Source organism: Callorhinus ursinus, unplaced genomic scaffold (assembly GCF_003265705.2).
Source record: "Callorhinus ursinus isolate GAN/ISIS: 27379988/994484 unplaced genomic scaffold, GSC_fseal_2.0 scaffold49, whole genome shotgun sequence".
Taxonomy (NCBI): Eukaryota; Metazoa; Chordata; class Mammalia; order Carnivora; family Otariidae; genus Callorhinus; species Callorhinus ursinus.
Genome location: NW_027397111.1, coordinates 1,068,258 through 1,092,781, shown reverse-complemented (window position 1 = coordinate 1,092,781; position 24,524 = coordinate 1,068,258). Strand labels below are relative to the sequence as shown.

The 24,524-nt window shown below is 45.7% G+C and overlaps 1 protein-coding gene across 13 annotated transcripts in view; it reads right to left on the bottom strand.

Moving 5' to 3' along the window:
* The window catches only part of PLEKHA7 (pleckstrin homology domain containing A7), a 212,477-nt gene that overhangs the window by 117,341 nt on the left and 70,612 nt on the right, over nucleotides 1–24,524 (bottom strand). Inside the window, exon 1 of one of the 13 annotated variants that reach the window (XM_073882845.1) lies at nucleotides 17,604–17,940. The exons of the other annotated variants lie outside the window; for them this stretch is intronic. Coding sequence (XP_073738946.1) covers nucleotides 17,604–17,686 — 83 coding nt within the window. The 5' untranslated portion in view covers nucleotides 17,687–17,940. Of the gene's footprint in view, nucleotides 1–17,603; nucleotides 17,941–24,524 lie in introns of those variants that run through there. 13 annotated transcript variants of the gene reach the window in all.

Genomic DNA, 24,524 nt, shown 5'->3' with positions numbered 1-24,524 from the left:
CGACATTCCTGCTGTACAGTTCTGCAAACCATCATCTTCCCCCAGTATCCTTCATGGCCCCAATTGCAGAGCCCTCCCAAAGACCTGGAAACTCTCAGAGCACGACAGGTTTGGACTTTACAGTCCATTCGGGGGGACCCTCTTTACAGGCCTGCATTACCATAAAACATTCTCTATTCCTTCATGTTATCATTTATTCAGTCATCTGCACAACACCGCTTCACGCATGTCTCTTGATTCACTAAGCACGAACAACTGTTTAGCACCTGCTGTATACTGACCCATCGGGAATACGGTTGCTCCAAACATTAGACTGTTTCAGGGTCAACACTTCTAAATGCTTTGTTTCCCAAGTTGTTCATTATGGTATTATTTGAACAGAAAAAAAAAAAAAAAACTGGAAATTACCCAATTGTCGAACCATAAGGAAGGGAATGGTTAAACAAAATATGGTGTTTCTACTTGACAGAATATTGCCCGGGCATTAAAAGCAAAATCCACGAAGAATCTAAGGTTAGGGGCACCTGGGTGGCTCAGTCGTTAAGTGTCTGCCTTTGGCTGAGGTCATGATCCCGGGGTCCTGGGATCAAGCCCCATATCAGGCTCCCTGCTCAGCAGGAAGCCTGCTTCTCCGTCTCCCACTCCCCCTGCTTGTGTTCCTTCTCTTGCTTTTTCTCTCTCTGTCAAATAAATAAATAAAATCTTTAAAAAAAAAGAATCTAAGGTTAGTAAGTGCTTATGTTAAATGAAAACCAAGCAGGACCCACACACAGATATAAAATATAATCTCAACTATGTTTATGAAATGCAAAGAATAAAAATACTGGATAAAAATAGGCCAGAATTTTAATTCTAAGATTATGAACAATATCTTCTCAGCATACTTCTCTGAATATTCCTGCTCATTGTAGAAAATTTAGAAAATAAAAGCATAAATAAAAATAAGTCACTTGTAACATGTCACCACTGTTACCAATTTGGAATTCTGCTGTCTGCTTACGTAAGACTAAAAATTCACAAATACAGTTTACATATGTTGCTTGCAAAATTTTAAAAAATTGTTAAAATGGGAAGGAATAAGAAATGCTTAGACATGAAAATAATGTCAACTGGAAGAGTCAAAAATCGTATATACAAAGTGACAAAGCATATAAAGACTTATTTTTCACTGCTTTGTACTGTTCAATTTGTGCTGTGTTATGTATACCTGTTTAAAACAAATGAAAATGATTATTTTCCCATCTCCCCCAAACATCCAGAAAAAATACATTAAGATGAAATGAAATGAATGCCTTTTCCCCTTCTTCTCTATCATCCAATTTTGGAAGTAATGTAGTTACATTACCTTGATGATGAAAAAAAATTTTTTAATTCTATGCTTTCCTCACAGTCACCATAATCCAAAGTATCTAGTAGCAACTTCCCTTTAAACAACCACTTCCCCCCAGGCAGCCTTCTTTGAAGCAGAGCCCCAGGCTACAGCAGGATGGAGCCCTCAGGTGAGTATCTGCAGGGAGAGCTCTGCAGGAGGCCCCACTCCATGCCTGTGAGCACTTCCTCCAGAGGGGGCAGGGAAGTAGAAACATCCATACATGATGTCATGGTACTGCATGAAGGTTAAGGCTGGGCAAGAAGGCCTTTAAAATCACTGGCAAGGGAGATTAGTTTGCTTCTTTTCCCCCAGCTGTCCCTGTATTTCATTCCCTTGAACATTCTTCCCCAGGCTCCCACTCCCCCTCCACTGGAACCTACTATCATTAGTTTCACAATCCCACCTAAACCGTGAGTTTATAAACACTTTCAAAAGGAAGTGTTTCATTTAACACTCTCAAAAAAAAAAAAAAATCGTGAGACAGGAATCACCTCCACTTTCTAGCTGAGGAAGATAAGGCTCTGGAGGGGTTAAGGGATCCATGTAGCCAAAAGCCAGGCCTTAGTCTCTAAAGGCTGTGCCTCCCTTAACAGCAGGTCTCTAGGTTCCCAAGTCAGGGACAGTTCTCATTTAGGCTTCTGGCACAGCCTGAGAGGACACGTCTGGGGGAGGTGGTGGCCTAGCGAGCTGGGTGCCACCCAGCGGGGATAGCCCTAGAGGTTCAAACAGGCCATTTGACAAACACCACATCCTTGAAGGCATTGACTTTGGCTGGGGAGGAGAATCAGCTGCTGGGGTTTACAAAAACCGCCCGCATGGGAGTCAGGAACTACAGACCAGGAGCAAGCCTCGTCAGGATTCATACACTGGAGGGGTTTAAATCTCAGCTCCCCCTCCTACTCTGTGACCGTGAATTAGTTACTTAACTGGTTTCCTCATTTACAAAACAGTTATCATGCCCTCTTTGTAGAGTTTTTGGGCAGATCAACTGTGGTGTGTTCACTGTGGTAAACACCTCACACACACAGGCATACAGTCAGCACTCAAAAGATAGCAGCAAGTATGAATAATACTAATAATCATTATTAGCAGTGATGATGATGTAAGCGTACATCACAGTGGGAGAAAATGTAAAGTCAAGAGACAGCATTCAAGGTTACTGAAAAAACAAAAGGACCTTCAGTTTCTCAGTCTTTTTCCTCTTCAGTGTGTTCACAAAGACACGGGAGCCCCTTCATGTTTGGTGCCTTTTCCCCTCAAGATGTCCTGCTATAAAGAATCAGTGAAAATCATGTCATGTACTGTGTGAATTCTGAAGAACTTCCGTCCATAAATTACTGAACAGAAAGAGACGATTTCACAAGACCAATAAGGCAACATCTAAAGTCAAACAGAAGGCAGCCGTAGCACGGTGGATACGGAGTGGGGCCTGCTCCCCCCGCACCAGCCGAGGCAGCAGCGGGAACACGCGTGAGTAGCACCCCGAGAGCCTCAGCACCCGAAAAGCGTGGGCAGTAATCAAACTCTGCCGCCATGACACCTTCGATGTGCTCCCCCTCTGGGCTCAGTTTCCTTGACTGCAGAATTAGTGCTGGACAAGCTGAGCTTTGCTGTGTGGAAGAGCTCAGAGACCTTTAATCTCCAAGCTCATCTGCGTGTACCTCTGCAGCCCGCATTCAAGCCTTGCACACCCGTCACCATGACCTCTCTGGCTGCTAGCAATGAGGGAAAAAGAAGGTGGTGCTGGTTTTGATTTTCACAAAATATCTGACAGCCCTTCAGAAATCTCACCATAAAAAGAAACCATCTCACCAATCACAGATAATAAACTAACAACAAATCTTGCAGAGACAGGGACCCAAAAGACATATCGCAATGGCCACCAAGAAAGAGGGAGGTGAAATTTAAAGTGAGAGAGGGGAAGATCAATGTTAGGGGCAGAAAGATGACAGGGGTAATATACTTGGCCAAATACAAGTCTAGATTTGCTGTTCTGCACTTTTGAATTTGAAAAAACCTTCAAGTGTTGGTAATTAGACTTGAATCTATCATCGCCACTTAATATATGAGTAATGTTTTATAAACACTAACACATTCAAGGTGTCACTTAAGTCTCATTCACAACAAACACTTCTTTCTATCATAATCAGATGAGGAAAGGGGCTTAAGAAGGTTAAACGACTCGCCCAAGATCCCACAGCTAGGAAGGGCAGGGCTGACAGGCAAACCGTGGCCTGGAGTCCAAATTCAGTGGTCTTTCCAGGTTTATTTATGCCTTCCTTCTGCAAGCCAAAATGGAGAGGAGGAGAGAGTTTATAACCAGCGTGATTTTCACTTATGTATGTAACCCAGCACAGTAGCCAAGTTGGGGAGAAGCCAACAATGCAAATTTTAAAAATGAAGTCCCCAAACATGAAAATAAATGCCTTAGGATGCCATTAGGGAACATCCCTGACATACAGATTCTGCCGCTAAAGCAATGGTTCTCAACTGGGGTGATTTTGCTCCCCAGGGGATATGTGGCAATTTCTAGAGACATTTTTGGTTGTTACACCTGGGGAATGTTACCGGCATTCAGGGGGTAGAAGCAAGAGATGTTGCTGAACATCCTATGATGCATAGGACAGCCCCCCACCACAAAGAATAATCTGGTTCAAAAGAGATGATGGATGACACTCTCCATCTCAGCAAATGAGGGGAACAGAAAGATAAACTACACTTTCAAAGAACAAAGCTCTTTACACCTATGAGGCGGTATTAACATTCTGGACTTGTCTTTGGGTTCTTCCAGGCTTGGCTCCAGCCCTGATTCACTGTGTGATCCCAGGCAAGTCACTTGACCAATCTATGTCATATTTCCCCTGTAAAACAAGGTGGGAGGTGGGGGAGGAACGTTTTTTAACAAAGTGATTCTCAAACATTTCTATACCTGACAATGGCCTGGGATTCTGGCTAAAATGCAAAATTCCTAGATTTCATTTCAGAGAGTCCTCATGTTTAACAAGCACTTCAGGGGAATCTTAGTTGGTACAATCTGAATAGCATGAGAACAATTTTTAAAAATGAAATAAAGTGTGTGTAGCTTTTTCTAAGCAGGAGTTGTGAGTCTGGGGAATGGTGCCACCAGCAGGGGTTAACCGCTAGGGTTAATCTAGAGGCCTCCTTACCTGTGGGAATACTATGGGGGCTCTCTCAAGGGAGCTCCAGCTTCTCTAAGGTCCAGGGCCTGGAAAGCAGCCCCACCATAAGACAAGCTAAGGAGCAGCAGAAACTACAAAAACAACCCCTCAACCTGAGAAGCTGCTCATGGAACAAAGCCCCAGCCACACACACTCCAGAGAGGGTGGGGGAAGGTGACAGGATTTGGGGCACCAAGAATACTGCATTAGCCAACAAGGAGCATGACCATTTCCAAATCACGTAGAGGAACCCACAGGCAAATCCTAAGACACTTAGAGAAGGGGCTCATTCACTCACAGCAATAATTCAGTCCCTTATTAACGCTTCTGGGAAGACATCTCTACAACATTTAGGAGGACACTGGCAGAAGTGAGGCCTTAGGAATCCCGGGCTACAAGGGGTAATGCGAGCCAATAAGGGTTGAATGTTCACTGCAAGCACCTGCTACTTTGCGCTGTTTGCCCTCTAGACCCAAACTGAAAGCCATCCTCTTGCATGCAGTCACAGCCCGGTTCCTCATTCCTTCCTTCCTGGGGCCCATGCTCCACAAGTTTGAGAAAAGTGAATCCAGGCCCTGGCTAATGAACCAAATATAAACAGATTCATACCCTGTTTGTACCTTTTTATCTTTAACCTTCACTAAAGCAACTGCATCTTGTCCAGGTCCCCTACTTAATTACCAGGCACAGTGGCCCAGCCAGAGCACACACTGGTAATAGACAAAGATGCTGGGACTTCTCAGCAAGCCAATACCACACAGGAAAGGACTAACACAATCCTTTCATTTGTCATTTCACCCTTTCTGCTTCTACAGCGGATTTGGAGCAACCTACTACTGTCAATATCCCCCGCTTCTAACACATGTCCTCTCATAGAGAGAAATTTCTGATAGGACATGGCAGGCACATCTTACTCCTTATTCTGGGAAAGTCACTGGACATTAATAAATAACACAGAATCACCTGTGGAATGTTTTAAAAATGATGCCAAAGCCTCAACCCGGACCAAATACATCAGAATCTCTGGCATTGGGTCCCAGACATCAATATTTTTTAAAAGCTCCAAAGGGATTCTAACATGCAGCCAGGGATGGCATCCACTGGGCTAAGGTCTCACAGTGGGGACACTGGGCTTCAACTTGCCAACTAAAAGTATCAGTGACATTCAGCCCCAAAGTGGATTTGGGAAAACAACATGGGGCAGAAGAAAAGGCTTCCCCTCTTCAAAAGGAAGAAGAATGGTCTGACATGGAAATTTTAAATGGGGGCTAAAGACTAGAGAAGTAGCTTCTTTACCAAGTACATAAAACCACTGGGTTTTGCCTCCTAAATATTTACTTCAATCAAGTGCTAGACCTGTACCATGCACTGAAAAAAGAAACAGCAAAGTGTGAAACCAGACATCTCGTCTGCAAGTGTAGATCTTCTGAGGAGGGAAAACTGGAAGCATGAAGCAGCTCATGTTAAGGCAGGATCTCCTGGTGCTGACTTGCAGGGGAGGGCAAGGAGCTGGAGGAGCTCAGCCAGCCGGGGCCTGGCCCCAGGGGTGCTTCGGGCCTCAGGCTCCAGCCTCCTCTGGGCTTCCAGCCATACTCAGATATTCCCACAGGTGCGGCAGGACTCAATTCCCAGTGTGTTTCCTGGATGATCTGGTCCACCCTGCTGGCCTATTGCCAGCCAGCTCTAAAATGCTAAGCAAGGGACACAAGGGGCTTCTTACTGCCTGTTAAGTTGCAGCTATATTCATTTCCCTTCCAAATTAACATCCTACTGTCCCGTAATAAAGCTGTCAGCTCCCAACAAAGGATGCTGGCTAAGAAAGGTGGCCAAGACTGTTTGGGCAGAGGGCAGAGCAGTTACTTGATGCCAAGGGTGGGAGGCCCAGGATAAGACCCTACCCCTCCACACTGACAACCGGCTTTCCCATCACTAGAATGCACTCAAATGCCCCTCCCTGCCTGGCCGTCCTTCTTCACTGCACATTTACCACTTGGCCAATGCGCTTGGGACTGAAACATAATTAATCCCCGCTCTAGCCACAATTCTTTTTTCCCAGAGAATGAATCTGATAGACCTGCAGTGTCAATAAGGGAGCACCACTCTGAATGCTAATTGCCCCCACAAGTCCTGCAGAGGGCACAGGAGAGGCCGGGGGGCTGGCCCTCACAGCGTGGGCACTCTCGGGTTTGGAAACCCTACCTGGCGTTATCGTCAGCAACTCGATGCAGGGACCGCCCTCCCAGTTGAGACAGCAGCAGCCAGAGACCTTCGAGTTTCCTCCAGGGTAACATAAGGCTGGTGGCCAGAGCTGCAACGGTCAGGCAGCGGGGGAGAGACGAGTGGGCTGCCTGCAGACCGTGCACAGCTCCGCTCCGCTCCGCTCCACTGAGGGGAGCCAGCAGAGGGGGAGGATTTAAAATGCAGCAGTTGAGATTTAGGTTAGATTCACAGATGAACTTCCTGACAGAAAGGGAAGCACTGGAAAGGTTGACCCATTACTTAAATTTCACTGTGGAGCCACAAGAGGCTGATTGTACTGTCCGCCAGGAAGAAGTGAGTTGCAGGGAGGCAGCCTTCTGGGCACGATGATCAGAAGCAGGGACCTCACTGCGCTGACCCACAACCATCTAACATGCTATCACTTTCCTGCTTCTTAGCATGAGATAAGTAGAACAGTCTAATAATCCCCACCAATAGACACTTTTAAATAAGACTTATTCTTTGTTCTAGGAATTCCAGTTCTAGGAATCTAAGAAATTGGTAACAAACCTCAGCCAAATATTTTTATGTATTTTAGGAGAAATATGCATTCATGTGTTTTAGTGGACATAATCTAAATGCCCAACTATCGAATGGGGAATGATTAAGTAAATTATGGCACATGTATTCCACAGATATTATGTAGCAAACAAAAATGTTTTTAAGGAATAGGTAATAATCTGGGAAATGCACATGACATGATTTAATGTTAAGTGAATAAAGCATAAACTGTGCATTAAAAAAGTATATGTGCATTTCGAAAAAGAATGGCGGGAAATACACCAAAATGTTAGCAGTAATCATCTCTGAGTGTGGAAGTAAACATTTTTATTTTCCCTATTGGTGTTCTCCAGATATTATAAAATCAGCACATTACCTTAATAATCAGAAAATGCAGACACTAAAAAAAAGTCTCTTCTCTGACGTACCTCAGCGCCATAAATCTACTTCATCTGCATGGCCATTATTCCCAGAAAGCAAAACAGTGACACTCAATCTCATAGTTGGCAAGACAAACATATTCTCGCTTCCAAAATGGCTCAGCATACCCACTGCAGCCACCTGAAAACCACTCGTCACCATTCCCCACTGGCAAGCATGGGGTCTTCCCCCTCAAAGATTCGTGGGGCTCTCATTCTGCGGCCAGACCCTCCCTTCACATCCAATTACAACATGCCTAAGTGAGTCTGAAAGTCGAGGGAGAAAGGTGGAATCCTGCAAAGAACGGGGATTTATTGGATTAACCCTGAGAAGTCTTGAACTGCCAGATTTAGGGACGGTCACTATTTACTCAGTGTCCACTATATGCCAGGAACTGGACAGGATGCTTTCACATACTTTGCCAAGTAGGAATCATGAGCCCTGTTATACAGGAAGAGACTGGAGGCTCCAGAACTGCCATCAACTTACCTCAAATCACACAGACAGTAAGTGGCAGGGTTGGGAGTAAATGCTGCCTGCCCAACTCCAAGTCAGGAAAGGCACCTCCAACATCAGCATCTTCACAGGGAACAAGATGCAGAGCACACTTCTTCCTTCTCAATTTACACCCCCACCCTTGGCACCTGAGACAGGACATTCACTGTTTCTTGCCCACTTTGTCTCCACAACTACCCATGGATGCAAACACTCTAACCCCATGTGGACACCTCAATGACCTACTATGGCCAAATTCCCCAACCTGCTGCATGACCCTTAAGAATGACTCAGCACTGCAAGGTGAAGCTCACTAACAAGGCCCTCTCTGGGGGTGTCTGAAACTCTGGTGAGAATATTTATGAATATTCCTATATTCGTAAAGGATAATCTCCTTTACACTCACATTTCTGAAGAAGGTAGGCCTCTTGTCCCCTTTTGCAAATGTGAAAATTGAGGTTGGAGAGTAGGCTGACCTATTCTAAGTCTAATAAAGCAGCAGAGGTAGCACTAGAACTCAGGTCCTCTGATTTCTGGCCCAGTGATCTTTCTAACAGAGGAGAATACTAAGAACTTGGGTTCTGAAGCCTGAAGGCCTAGATTCGAATCTCAGCCCTGCTACCTACAAGCTGTGTGACCCTGGGCCCATTACTTAAAACCTAAGTCTCTGGGGCGCCTGGGTGGCTCAGTCAGTTAAGCGTCTGACTCTTGATTTCAGCTCAGGTCATGATCTCAAGGGTCGTGAGATTGAGCCCTGCATCGGGCTCCACGCTGAGTGTGGAGCCTGCCTCAGATTCTCTCTCTCCCACTCCCTCTGCATCCCCCACTAAACCTAAGTCTCACTTTGCTCCATTGCAACATGAAGAAATTACAACCGCTACTTTGCACAGTTACTATGAGAATTAAATGGGATAATACATGTAAAAGAGCTAGCAGGTATTCACACAACCCTGAAGGTACAGCATTTCCATCTTATCTCCCCACTATGCAAGACCCAAAATGATGTCTGAAAACAGGGTTATCAGGACCCACACCAACTTAGATGGAACTAGCTTTCTGCTTTGCAAGGCCTGGCCAACAGCCTGCACCTAGCTTTCAGATCTTCCTGAGATGACTTTGAACATGCTTTCCTCTCTCCAAAAAGGCCCTTCCCTGCCCCACTTCATGCCATAATTCTGACCCTCCATCAGTGGCACCTGAGTTCAGCTCATCCAGAAAGTCTTCCCTTATCTGCCCAGACTTGCTTAAGTCCCATAGATTCCTGGACTTACAGTCCTAGCAGATGTTCACCACTATTATCCAAATTGGCTGTGAACTTGCCTGTCTCCCCCACTAGACTGAGAGCCACTTGAAGGCAGAGACTGTGGCTACATTTGCTCTTCATTCTTCAGTACCATCTGTACTGGTTTCCTATTGCAACTCTAACAAAGTACAACAAATTTAGTGGCTTAAACAACACGAATTTATGGTCTTACAATTCTGGAGATCAGAAGTCCAAAATCAGTTTCACTGAGCTAAAATCAAAATGTCAGCAGGGCTGCACATCTTCTACCAAGGGAGAATCCATTCCTTGCCTTTTTTAGTTCCTAGAGGCTGCCCACATTCCTTGGCTCATGGCCCTGCATCACTCCAACCTATTAACTTCATCATGTTTCCTTCTTTCACTCTGATCCTCTTATAAGGACCACTCATTATATTGGGCCCACCCAGATAAACCAGAATAATCTCTTACTGCAGGATCCTTCATTTAATTATACCTGCAAAGTCCCTTTTACCACGTAAGGTAACATATTCCCAGGTTCTGGGGATAGAACATGGACATCTTTGGGGAGGAGGCAGGAGGATCATTTGGCCTACCCCACTATTACAGCATCTAGTACACAGCAAATGGGCAGTGACTGCCTGCCTGAACAAGATGCCATGCTCCATGTAGTCCTGAACTATTGAGAAGTAGAATCTTCTCAGCTGGTTTAGCCAAGTCCCAAAGACTAGACAGCAACCCCCCTCCCCCATTCTAGTCAAAATATCCCAAAGGGGCCCGCTCTCTATAACCTGAAACTCCAGATTTCTTCAGCTAACTTGGAAGCAGGCCACACTTACATCTCCATACCTCCACTCTAGGTAAAAATCTACTAGTTAATTCTCTGAACTCTGAAAGTATGGCTAGATGAATCAGTCTCAAAAAGCATCTGGTAAGTGCCCTTTGGATAGACTGACAGGCACAGTCTATGTCTTCCTGGAGCTCACAATCCACATGGCAGCATCACAATGTGAACAAAATCCAAAAGGCAGCAAGATAAGGGTTCTATCACTTACCAGCATGAATCAGATTTGATAAATACCACATATTATAAATACAGCACATTCTTTGAAATTCTATCAAAATCAAGCTTTAAATTAGCAGCCTACAGTAAGCAACCTAGCAACACAACCACGTGCATTTCCATTTGAGCCTGGGACCTGAACAGGAAGATGCTGGAACCCCTGAGAAGAAGAGCAGGCTGGGTCCAGTGTTCACCCACTTTACAGATATGATAGGTGGCTAGGAGTTGGCAGTGGAAGAAACCCAAGCTGCAATCTGAATCTTGACTCTTCAATCTATCCTGTGTTACCATGGGCTTGTTAATCAACCTCTCTGAGCTTCCTCAATATACACATACTGAGCCCAGGTAAAAATGCTTAGCAGGTAGTATATTTCCACTAGGAGATGGTCTTCCCTTGCCCCTGAAATAATAAAGCTAGCAGGACAAATTAATCCTCTAGGAGAGTGCAAACTGATGTATATGCATTGTTTCCCTAATGTTATCCACACATCGCCCACACACCACCTCCATGATTTCTGCCACCTCCGGACCCAACCTGTACTTCCACTTTTTTCTTTTAATAGACTACATAGACAATGATAGCTGCCAAATAATGAGTTTGATGTTCTATACTTCTCTTCAAAATCACATGAGAAATTATATACTCATGTATAAAGCTATTAAAATTAAAAACATTCACCCCCTTGGGGTGCCTCGGTGGCTCAGTCAGTTAAGGGTCTGCTTTTGGCTCAGGTCATGATCCTGGGGTCCTGTTGTCCTGTGTTGGGCTCTCTGCTCAGCAGGGAGTCCGCTTCCTCCTCTCCTCTGCCCCTCCCCACTGCTCATGCTCACTCATTCACTCTCTCTCAAATAAATAAATAAAATCTTAAGAAAAAAAATATTCACCCCTGTATTATCTCATATGCTTTCACACTTTGGGAAACTCTAGTGAAAAAAACCTTGCTCAACTAAACACTATCATGTGTGCTTAGGTCATTTCTTTTCTCTGAGACTCAGTTTCTCCCAAATAAGAGAACGAACTTGAGAGAATGAACTAGACTACTTTCCATTCCCTTCCAGTTCCAAGAAACTGAGATTTATTATCAAGTGGTCTAAATAAGCAAAAGAATCTGGGCAGGGATCTCTTTGAAAAGGTAATGAATACCATTCAATATAATTAGAATCGTCTGTCTTAAAATGAGAGAGAAGAAAAAGATGAAAGAGAATGACAAAGAAGCGTATGCTTCTGACTTTGTGCTTCGCCTTCATGGGACTCTTCACATCAGTTCCTCATGAGACAGGGCACTTGGTTTTGTCATCTCAGCTTGGGTGGTTGTTAGTTTTATCACCTTAGGCAAACCACTTCACCGTGTAGTTTCTACAGTTGTAAAATGGGTAAAACGGGTAATACCTCCTCCACAAGGCTGTTTGGGGATTAGGTGGGAGTAACGTTGTCTGAGCGCGTGCAACAGAGCTGGAGGATCTCACCGTTTACTATTACTATCAGCCCTGGACTAGCTGGTTCAGTGCACATCTGCCTCTCCACTTAATTAAAAGCTCTCTGAAGGCAGAAACACCTTGTTCATCTTTCTCTCCCCTACAGGGCCTAGCAGTGTTTCACACAAAATCAAAGAACTTGACTGGAATATGTAGGGAATCCACTCTTACAGAAAGAGTTCCTGCTCTAAGACAGGAAACTGAATATTCCCAGACACGTACGGATAACAAGCAAATCTTCCTTGACGAAAACAAATGTTCCCTCTTCCCACCCCCCAAAAAAGTCGAGAAATCCACTGAAATATAAATAGTGCTGTCTTCAGTGCTTGAGCCATGAATCCCGCCCCCTTTCAATCTTCCTTTGAAATATTCTAAATATTCCAAAATGTATACATAATAGGAAAAAACTTTAAATTATTACAAGGATAAATGAGACCGCTTGCCTTGGAGTCAGAGAGAGATGTGGGGTCCAGTATCCGCCATTACCTATCTATATATCTAGCTACCTAACCTCAGGCGAGTCACTCTACTTTCCAGTAAAATGACAGTAATAATACCTCCTCTGACAACATCATCAGGCTGCTGTGGGAGCCAGGGTACCCAGGTCCATGCCACGAAAACTCTACCTCCACTAACGAGAGCTCTAGAACCTCCTGAGCACGCCTGGAACCCTACCAGTTGCTTTTTTTCACTTTTCATTCCTAACCAGACCTTTATTCCTTTTCTTTGTGTCATACCTTCATAAATGTTATTCTTGTCCTAAAAAGAGAGAATAACCCACAAAGCTGGAGCCTCTTCCTTATTCTATAAATGTGCTACAAAAGTAATGAGGATGGATTTGAGGCTGTGATCATAAATCTCTGTTAATGAGCACTACCTGTGCTGGAAACACCACCAGCCATGAGCCCCTATTTTCACAGGGTGTTTCTTTCTTCCTTTTTTTCCTAACACATTTAAAACTTCAGACTTGAGTGCTCACTGGCAGATATATTTTGGAGCAGAGGGAAGGAGGCAAACAGCTAACTAGAACCAACAGAAAGGATGAGACCTTGGAAACTTGGAGCCTAACGGTTGGCTCTAAACCAAACACTTCCCTTGCCTAAAGTCAAATCAAACTAGCAACCCCTTTCCTTCTTTCTCCACAAACCTTCAGTTTGTTTATATGAATTACACTCAAGTCGGAAGGAGATAAAACTATCAGCACCTAAGTGTTGGCCAGCATTGAGGCGAATCAATATCCAATCCCCTTAACATACTTTGCATTACCACCCTAATGTCAACTCTGGTCCACCAGCAACCTCATTCTTAAAAGGGACCATTAGGTGAGTGAGCACAAGAGGGTTATAGTCCCACACAAATGACACTTAAAAGTCACAGCCAAGAAGGTGCTGTGCCTATAATTATGCCCCACAGAGCCTATGGATGAGGAGCAGAGAAGATAAGAAAGGGACAAACAAACAAAAACAAAACAAAACAAAACAAAACTGACCAATAAGGACCTCTTTTACTCATTTTACAAACATATAGAGGATTAGCCTAGGATGTTAGAACAAGTCAATGGAAAAAGGCAGTGTGGAAACCTTTGCAGAAACTTTGGTTTATTCCTACTGTGGGAGATAAGTCTTCAGATGCATGATTTCCAGAGGGAGTCGGTTAGCCAATGATAATTACAATTCTTAACAGCTCAACTTCCTCATCCACTTCCTAATCAATAACTAACTGCATCATATATTATTGTGAAAACTAAATGAGATAACCCACAAAAGCACTTAGAACAGTACCCGGATTCTTGAGTATTTGCACACTGCATCACAGTTTAACATACGTGATCCCATTTGATCACAAGAACTGTGTGAGGCAGGTTTAACTATTCTCATAGGACACCGGCTCAAAGAGACAAAAGGACGTGTCTAGAGTTACACAGCTGAGAAGTGCCAGGTATCCGGTTGCTCTTCCAACTAACATTCCATAATCATGGCTGGACCAGAGATGCGTTAGCAAGAGTCTGAGCATGCCACCTTCTAGTTTAACTGTGCTGTGTGCCTATAGTCAGGGATTCAGGGTCTCCAAATCCTCCTTAAATGATCCGAGGCTGGAAAACAGGTTTGATGTGAAGGTCGGAAGAAACTCCTCCAGGGACGTTCTCACTTCTGATCCTAGGGGCCTGGGTATAGCCTCTGGGGTTAGCAAAAAATGGCATTTCCGACATTCCCATTTTCTTTTCTTTTTTTTTTTTTTAAAGATTTTATTTATTTATTTGACAGAGAGAGACACAGCGAGAGAGGGAACACAAGCAGGGGGAGTGGGAGAGGGAGAAGCAGGCTCCCTGCTGAGCAGGGAGCCCGATGCGGGGCTCGATCCCAGGACGCTGGGACCATGACCTGAGCCGAAGGCAGACGCTTAACGACTGAGCCACCCAGGCGCCCCCTGACATTCCCATTTTCTACATAAAACTTTCTCAGCAGCTGTTCCAAGGATCCTCCAGTTACCTTTAATTAATAAAAAATAATAGCTACCAATTAACAAGCACTGAATTAAACCCTTTACAAACATCTCATAATCCTCACAATTATCCTTGGGGGTTGGGGGTATTGAACAGAGGTATCCCTATAACTCTTTAAGAGGCAAGGAAACCAAACACCATCTGCCTCAATTAACCCTCATTCTCTCTGCCCTTGCTCCTGGATACCCACAGGGCATAGGCCTGGAATACTGGCCTCTTTTCTCTTCAGCGAGACGGTATAAAACCTAGGGAGGAATTCTGTGCTTTTGCAAACCAAGACGACAAAGGCTGCCAGGGTCTTTATTGTGTTTTTCCTCCTGATATTATCTGATTCAGAACAAACCTTCATGGCACCTCTCTCTTAGTCTGGGTCTTTGTCCTGCTGTCGGTCCCAGGAAAAGGCTCCCTGCTACAGGTGGGGTTGAGGAACACAGTCACAGCCACCAGCAACCCCAGTGACTCCTTTCAGAGGAAATGGAGAAGACAAGCCCAGGAGCTGGTATACATAAACACACTGGCTCTCTTCCAAGTGCCAGGGGCAGTCAGGCCCCAGCACTGAGGCCTCAGCTGCTGCTGGATTCACCAAAGTCTGCTGTGTCCAGCACAGACATTAGGAATTGGACACATGGCGGGGGGGGGGGGTCTCCAAACCAGCCCTGCTCAGTCCTCTGACCCTACAACCCATGGTGATCCCGGCCCCCACCTGCTAACCCCACAATCCCACAGCCTTTCCAATAACTGCCTCACTTTCCCCACAATCCCTTGACCTCCCGCTTATCTCACAACACCCCAGGGATGCTACTACCCACCCACTCTTTATAGCATCACCTTGAGTAGCTTCTCCAGGCGGTGGCCAGGACATTACCAGTGAATATTCAGCCATGACCAGCAGGCTGCAAGGTGAGCAGACATTAGATGGCAGCCATAGGCAGACTTTAATAGAAAAAACTTGCTCCTAATCAGGGCCACCACCAAACCCTCAACCTGCAGAGTGTCAGCAGAATGGGGCCCTGCTGGAGAAGGTGGCAGTCTGAAGTATGTTTGGGGGAGGGGTGCCACTGAGTATACATATCACAAACCTAGGTGGGAGGACAGGTGGCACAGACTCCCCAATAACCCAGGTATCAGGATCAGCAGCCTTTCTGAAGCCAAGCCCTCTCATTTCCTCCCTGGAAGGCTGGGGTGATTTGGGGACTATGTGCCCCTGGGCAGCCATCAGAACAGTCCAGGTCCTAGAGACCAGAACCAGGAGGAAGGTGAATCTCACAAGCTAAGTCGCTGAAGTAGGGGGCAGAACACTGAGGGGAGAGATGTGGGATACTATAGCAGCCTGTCTCAGAGAACCTCTGACACAATGCACAGCCCAGAACCAGAGCTAAACTCTCCCTCCCTGCACTCCATACCCCCAATAAACCCACCCCTCTGACACACTTCTCACCCACCCCAAAGCCCATCCCCCTCCCCACACCTAGCCTCAAAAAGCCCAGCCCCTCTTACATGCCTCAGAACCCCAACTTCCGAGATAATGCTCATCTTCTCATCACACTAACTACAGATCCATCAACCCCTCGGTTTACAAGGCTGAGTACATTCAGTTGACAGGAAAAAACAGTTTCCCAGGTCTTTAAAGCATAGTGCTGCCAGGAGGGCTAAGTTTGGCAACTCTCCACAGGCCCGAGCTGGGGCAAAATCTCTCCAGGCTTGCCTCCAACCAGCCCCCTCCAACCTACCTCCCCCAAAGCCAAGCCCCATTCACAGCCCTTGATTTAAGCCTGGGCTCTTCCATTCCCACTCAGTAGGGTCCCACCCAAAATACACAGCACAGTCTTAGAATCCACCTTCTCCCACCCAAGAGGGAGGGAAACTGAAACCCTCTGAGGGGGGAGCTGCACTCCGCCCTCAGCTCTTCCCCACCTTGACTTCCTCCTTCCAGTAAGTCCTCAGCCCACAGTCCTACAGATCAGGGGCCTGAAAATACACCCAGAGCCACTTGTTGAGCAAGTGTAGAGATTTGCAGGTACTGGGACTGGGGCAGGGCAGCCCTTTCCAGAAAACCTCAGATGGCCAGTGGAGGACCCAGGGCTCACACCTGGCCCAGAAGCTTCATCAGAAAGCTGCCCTGGGACCAGGGGTGGGAGTATGGTTGGGTTCAGAAAGCAAAGGAGGAAAGGGAGAGCCTGGCTCAAAAGTAGATAAAAACCGAGAGCTGCCCCATCTCTGTCCTCCCGGGGATGATGGTGCTGTCCCACAGACAGGAAAGGGAACCCCTTTGCGGAGTGCCGGTCACTGGGGGAACACCAGCATCCTTCTCACGAAAACTGGCTGCAATTCCTCGGGCTTAAACCTCAGTGCCAATGCCAAAAAAGGGAAAGAAAAACCTGCAACCCACCAATCTCATTTCCAGATTCCCTCTCTCCAGCCTAGACACATTAATAATTAACTTGCCTATCCGGGAGCTTGCCGGCGTTGCCATAAAAGATGAGTAATGGCACCGGAGCCCCAGCCCCATGCCCACAAGCTTCTGGGCTCAGGGCTGGGACGGGCTCCTGGAACAAAGCCTCCGCATTCCTCTGGGAAGGTGTGTCTGAAATCAGACCTGTCAAACGACGAGAAGCTGACCCCTTACCTCTTCTTTAGCTGGCTCCCAGCAAGGCGGGGGGGGGGGGGGGGAGTAGAAAGGGGAGGGAGAGATCGCCTTTGCCCACTTTGGGCCCCCACCCCCGAACGATCGGTGCCCCCAGCCACCGCCGATTTCGGGAAGCCGAGCTCTCTGCTGAGAGCTAATCCTGTTACCATGAACGCAGGCTGTACTTGGAGACCCAATTCTCAAAACAACAAGGCAGCTCCCTCGATGCCCTTCCTGATGAGTAACCCCCAGCCGGGCGCCCGCCCCAGAAATTCTCTCGCTGAAACTCCCGCGGCGAGCTGCGGCTCCCACGCGGATGGCCGGCCAGGGACGAACCCGCTCGCGTCACGCCCGCGCCCAGGCACTAAAGCACCCCCCAATGCAGCCCCTGCGCCCTGCCGACCCAACAGCCTGCAGCCCCCCCGAAAGTTATAGCGCGCGGACACACCTGCAGGACCCCCGCGGCGGTCCCCGCCAGCCCCCCAGGGCAGCGGGGCACGCGTCCCCGGGCGGGCAGCGCCACCGTTCCATGCGCCCGCTCCTCGAGCCGGGGCTGGCCACCGGTCAGCAGCGCTGGGCGGCGGAGCGCGTTGGGGCCTCAGCGCGCCCGCGGCGCATCGCGCGCCCTCCTCGTCCTCGCCTGGGCCTTCCCTAACAGCCCACACCCACTTGACATCAGCGCGGATCAAAACACGTGGCGCAGCGCCAGACGGCGGACCCCAGCGGTCCAGAGCGCGCCCCGAGTGCCGCCGCGCCGCCAGGACGGCGCGTCCGAGCGCAGCACATTCCTCTCCTTGCAGAGGATGCTGCAAACTGGAGTGGGTAAGGAGACGGGAGGAGGGTAAAGGAAACCGGCAGGGGGCGGGGGGGGGGGCAGGACCTGCAGCCTAACAGCGGCGCTGCACTGGCGCCCAGCCAGCCACCAGCCGACCTTACAGCCCTTGCTGCAAATGCCCATTGACTGTGAACACCAGGCTGCAAGTGTCCCGGGTTGCTGTTTCCTCCAGGCCAAGGAGAGCCCTGACCTTGAATTCTCTTCCCCAGAATAACTCAAGGAGGCTTCTCTCCAACCACCCCTACTAAATTGCTAAGACTGATTCTGACAAGCCAGGAATGAATGCTTGGTTGGATTAGGTTGCTGACCCCATCACCCAGGAGGCCACTATGGGGCACCCGCAAAGCAGTCCATACCCTCTGGCTTGTCTCTATACTAGCAGTCTAAAAAGGAGTCTTTTTTCTCTCTTCTCTCAATGCCCTTGGCAATAGGGGGCAGTTCTCCTGATTCTGCAGGCAATCAGAAACAGCAAAGCCCAGCAACCACACACACTTCCAATTCACACATTAGCATCCATCCAAATAATCAAACATTCAAGCACTTATTAATGCTTAGGCCAGGAGCAACAGAAGATAAACAACATTTAACACTCATAGAACATACAGTCTGGTCAGGAAGAGATATTAAATACAGTGTAAAGTAATTATAATTGCGACAAGGGTATTAAAGGTTAAGAGGTTCTATAAGAATGGACACAGGGACCCTAAACTATCTTGGCAGTCAGGAAAGACTTCCCTGAGGAAGTGACATTCGAGATGCTGAGGCATGAAGAGAAGTTAGAGGGTATCAAAGGGAAAGGAAAGTTCAGGCAAAAACCCAGGTTATTAAAGTGCAAGCTCACTCTATTCACAGGTGGAGATGTTCAAGCAGAAGTGAACTGCCATGCTGGAGACACGTGGGTCTTTGTCCAGGAGGGGTATGGAGCAGCTCATGGGCTCTGGAAGAAAGCCTGGCCATCTATCCAGAGGACCTTATACCTGCATTTCATCTCCTCCTGAACCATGATGGCCCACCTCAACAAAAGAACTCTGAACAGGCAGTCAGGAGCCTTTACTTCTGGCTTCAACTCTATCATCAGTTTGCTGTGTGGCTCTACAAAAATCCCTTCTACTCTCTGGTTTCAGTTTCTCTAAGATGAAGTGTTGCATTAGGACAGTGTTTCTCCATTTATCTTTTTAAAACCATACTCCCGTGGCGCCTGGGTGGCTCAGTCAGTTAAGTGTCTGCCTTCGGCTCAGGTCATGATCTCAAGGGTCCTGGGATCGAACCCCGTGTGGGGCTCCCTGCTCAGCGGGGAGCCTGCTTCTCCCTCTCCTTCCCGGCTTGTGTTCTCTATTGCTATCTCTGTTTCTCTCTCAAATAAATAAAATCTTTTAAAAAAATAAAAAATAAAAATAAATAAAACCATACTCCCTTTTGGGTAAATATACAAAAAATGGCATTCCTGTCCTGTAGCACCTATAATGACAAGACATCAAATCATTTTCCAAATCAAAAATTACATTAAATATGCTTTTAAAACTACATATGCTCTTCCACAACAGTCAAAATATGGAAAGAGCCCAGATGTTCATCGACAGATGAATGGATAAAGAAGATGTGGTATATATATACAAGGAATACTACAGCCATAAAAAAGAATGAAATTTGGCCATTTGCAACAACGTGGATGGAGCTAGACAGTATTATGCTAAGTGAAATAAGTCAGAGAAAGACAACTATCATATGATTTCACTCATGTGGAATTTAAGAAACAAAACAGAGGATCATAGGGGAAGGGAGGAAAAAATAAGATGAAATCAGAGAGGGAGACAAACCATAAGAAACTCTTAACTATAGGATACTGAGGATCACTGGAGGGGAGATGGGTGGGAGGATGGGGTAACTGGGTGATGGGCATTAAGGAGGGCACTTGATGGAATGAGCACTGGGTGTTATATGCAACTGATGAATCACTAAACTCTACCTCTGAAACTAATAATACACTCTAAGTTAATTGAATTTAAATTAAAAAACTACATGTCCTTTAAATATTAATATTCTGTCTTTAGATACCTGCTGAAGACCTGGAGGCAGGAATGAAGAAATGGTCTCCAAGCTCACCCTTTTCCAGTTATCTGTTCCTGTCCCTCCCACATGAACCTGCCAACCAGCACTTATCATCTCCAGCCTCATTTTGTTTATTCTTTCCAGGATAAACTGACCACGCAATGAAGAGAAGCCCTGGGTCATCCAAAAAAGAGGAAAAAAAAAGGCATGCTGTAGAAGACTCCTTTGAATGATAATCTCCAGTGATGCTGGGAAACAGACACTTTAATGGAAACATATGACATTCCTGAGGACAATTTAGCAATATGAATTAAAAGACTTAAAAATGTTCGTATCCTTTGAACCATCAATTCCATAAGAATTTATCCTTAAGACATAATTATGGATAAACACAAAGATTTATCCACAAGGATGTTCACTTCACCAGTTTTAGAACAGTAAATAATTAGAAATAAACTAAATGTACAAGAGGAGATTCGTTAATAAACATCTTTACAATTGAATATACATATGCAACTTTAAAAATGATATATAGAATATTTACTGTTGAATTAAACAAAACAAAGGTTATAAAGCAAATGATTCCAGTTGTGTGTGCATGTGCACATATATGTGTGGGTCTGGGGATGGGGTGGTACCTATGGTGGAGCTGTACTGTGTTCATTTTCCTTACTGGTTGATTCAGAACCTAACCCCTGAAGCAAAACATGATGCCACTGTGGCATGCCATCCTCACATGTAAATCTATTAACCCATAACTTACAAAAGCTTAATATTACAAAAGCTTAATATTAAAACAGAATGAAATAAACCTTGTAGTCCACTCACCACTAGAGATTTGATAGATAGGGTTTTTTTCCCCCAGACTTTTCATTTCATATAGATTTTTCAGTTGTCCTTGAGTCTAGTTCAGTCATTTCCAAACTTTAGAGAGCATAAATATTACTATCCAGGGTGGTTTAGAGTCATTTTGACTTTATGAGGTTTTTTTCCCCCTACACCCTGAATTTAAAGATTTTATTTATTTACTTGAGAGAGAGCAAAAGAGAAGGGGAGAGAGCGAGAGCGTGCAAGCAGGAGCAGGGGCGAGGGGCAGAGGGAGAGGAGAGGAAGAAGCAGGCTCCCTGCTGAGCAGAGAGCCCAAAGACTCCAGGCTCCATCCCAGGACCCTGAGATCATGACCTGAGTTGAAGGCAGATGCTTAACCGGCTGAGCCACTCAGGCGCCCCCTTACACTCTGAATTTAGAACCTAATCACTGTATGAAAGAAAAAAGATGACCAGAAGGATATTTACCAAAATATTAACAATGTTAGAATTATAGTTGATTTTCATTTCCTTCCTTGGGATTTTCTGTTTTCCAAGTTGTCTGACAAGAAACATATTTTTAATCAGAAAACAAAATGTTGCTTAAAAATAAGTGGGTTAAAAGCTCTCCACAAGATAAGAAGAAACTAGGCCTTGACTTTAAGAGGGGTGACTCTGATCATGCCCTTCATATTCCTCCCCTCTGCAAGCTCTGATTCTGCCCCAGTTGGTGCCCCAACATGCAAGGACAGACAGTACATCGTCGCTAGGATACCATGCAGGAAAACCTGGCAAGAAGATTATTTTTACATTTACCTCCTCAGCTGTGCTTATAATGATGCTTTGAAGCTTAGTTACTAAAGGGTCCGAAATGAAGCAGCCATGCCCATCCGCTAATGGAGCTGTCCCCTACCCCTGAAACTCTACCAAATAAATAAGCTGAGAACATGTAAAGCACACACCCTTGGTCCTCAAGACTAAAAACTGTTCAGTCTGCTTTTCAAAGACCTGGTGGTGCCACCAATCAAACCAGTAAGGACCAGTAGGAAAAGAACAGGCCATAAATCAGACTGGGTTCAGCCAGAACTAGTTGGGTGATCTGTGCCTCAGACTCACCTCTGTTAAATACTCTAAAAAAGGCTCTAATTTTCTTTTAAGAGGGGTGAATAGAAAAGCATTAGGACAAAGTGAACAGCACTGTCAGTGTAGGGTGTTATTATTTAATGAAAGTATATTCTGGGATTTTTGGGGGGAAGAAGGGAGCTGGCTAGTTGTGGTAAACTGCAACTTGGCTCACCTTTCAAGCTTTCCAAGAAGCTGGGGTGCACTCCTACTGGATGTGGGAGGGGAGGTGGGAAAGACTATGGTGCGGACTTTTCCTGGGGCACAACTCAGGAGCTCTTAAGTCAAAAACAGAAGGCGAGTAGGATAAAAACTCCAAGGTGCAGGCCAGGTTTCTCAAAACACAATGGGCAAAAACCACCAGGGCAGGATCTAAAGATGAGGGATGCTTGTGTTACTTGGCCATTTAAATGTAATAATCAGTTAATCCCCTAACCAGGCATTGCCACTACCCATGGTCTCTGCTCAAAATAAAGCACGTGACAAGCCAGAGAAAGCTGCCAATAGGTTACATTTTAAATCCACCTAGAGTCTAATAAAGCTAATTTTACTGTTATGGTGTCTATTAAACATGGGGCCTTTGTTTAGAGAGTGAGTGCAGGGGAGGAAAGCTCAGACATCAAGGGCTAGGAATTTTGATCATTCCAGAACTGTTTCTGGGAAGGAAGTAATAAGAACAAACCTGATTTAAAAAAAAAGAACCAACCTGATTTTTTAAAAATAACTCGAACAGGGACACATGTATCAGAAAGTCTACTATTGTACAACTATCCAACCCCCTCGAGAACAGACCAGCCCCCCCACAGCCAGGCAACAGCTCAGGGACAGAAATAAGGCACTCTACTTCACCGTAAGTGGAAAACATTGAAAATACTGACCAAGGAAGCCAACTTGAACCTGGGAGTTGGAGCTTAAGGACCATTAAGATGGTGGGGGGGAAAGCCTACTTGCTCCATGGTCAGAGACCAAAGCCACCCAAATGAGTTTTGATAAAATAAATAACTAAATTTATAGCTTTATAAATTTTGTTAAATCAGGAAAACCATGGGGCACCTGGGTGGCTCAGTCGTTAAGCGTCTGCCTTGGGCTCAGGTCATGATCCCAGGGTCCTGGGATCGAGCCCCGCATCGGGCTCCCTGCTCAGCCAGGAGCCTGCTTCTCCCTCTCCCACCCCCTCTGCTTGTGTTCCCTCTCTCACTGTCTCTGTCAAATAAATAAATAAAATCTTTAAAAAAAAATCAGGAAAACCAGATCATAAAACATCTAAATAACTAGATCACATGTCTATGATCAGTGATCTTCATATATCCATTTTAATCAGAAAAACCTCCAGGTGACTGTTTAAAAACAGCAGATTCCAGAGGTCAACCCCTAGAGAACCTCAGGATAAAAGTCTAGGATGAGCCCAGGAATCTGCATTTAGCAAGCACCCCAGGTGATTTGGCTGTGTGTCACATGGAGCCCACACTTTGAGATACTTGATGCTAAAAGGCCAGGAGGGCCTACCACCTGTCTCCCCTTGCCTTCTAGCAGGCATCACCCTAGCAGGCATCACCCAAGCAGGCTTGAGTCAATTCAAAATTGAATCTGAATGAATCCAATTAATACCTCTTGTGAAACCTCAACAAAATTACAACAAAATTAGGGCATGATAAAGAATGCCACAGCAAGGAAAATACATGGAAGCACTTAGCACATAGGAAACGCTCTAAAACTGTTATCTTTGAAAAGGATGAGGAGAGTACACTTTTGATAGCTGTCTAGAGTCACCTTGTACTCATAAGCCAGGTATGAACTCTCTGAATTCACTAGTGTTATCACCTAAAAACTCCATGGACTCAGCCAGTCTGGAGTTAAAATTTGTGCTCACCCACTTACCAACTTTCTTCTTCCCTCAGCCACTATTTCTTCAGCCCAAAAATGGGATTAAAAATACCCACTCCCATGGTATTTGTTATGAGGATGAAATAACAGAATTGTGTAAGTGAATGGGACATAGTAGGTACTAAATAGTGGCGATCATTCATTTTGGCTAAATGTTTATTAGGGCCTTTTACAAGTCAGGCACTGTAGGCACAGAAGACACAGTAGTAAGTGATGAAAGAGACAGGGAGACAAAACAATAGATAGTAAATAATTTCAGAGAAACAGGGTTTGTCTCCCCCTCCAGCAGAGACTCTTAATCTCAGGAAACAAACTGAGGGTTGCTGGAGTGGAGGCGGGGGAGGGATGGGGTGACTGGGTGATAGACACTGGGGAGGGTATGTGCTATGGTGAGTGTTGTGAATTGTGTAAGACTGATGAATCACAGACCTGTACCCCGGAAACAAATAATACATTATGTTAATAAAAAAAAAAAAAAGAGGAAAAAAACAAAAAAAAAAAAAAAAAGAAAATGAAACAGGGGTGTCTGGGTGGCTCAGTCGGTTAAGCAACCAACTCTTGATTTCAGCTCGGGTCAGAGTCATGAGATCGAGCCCCACATTGGCTCCACGCTCAGCCCAGAGTCTGCTTGAGATTCTCCCCCTCTGCCCCTGCCCCCACTCACATGTGCACA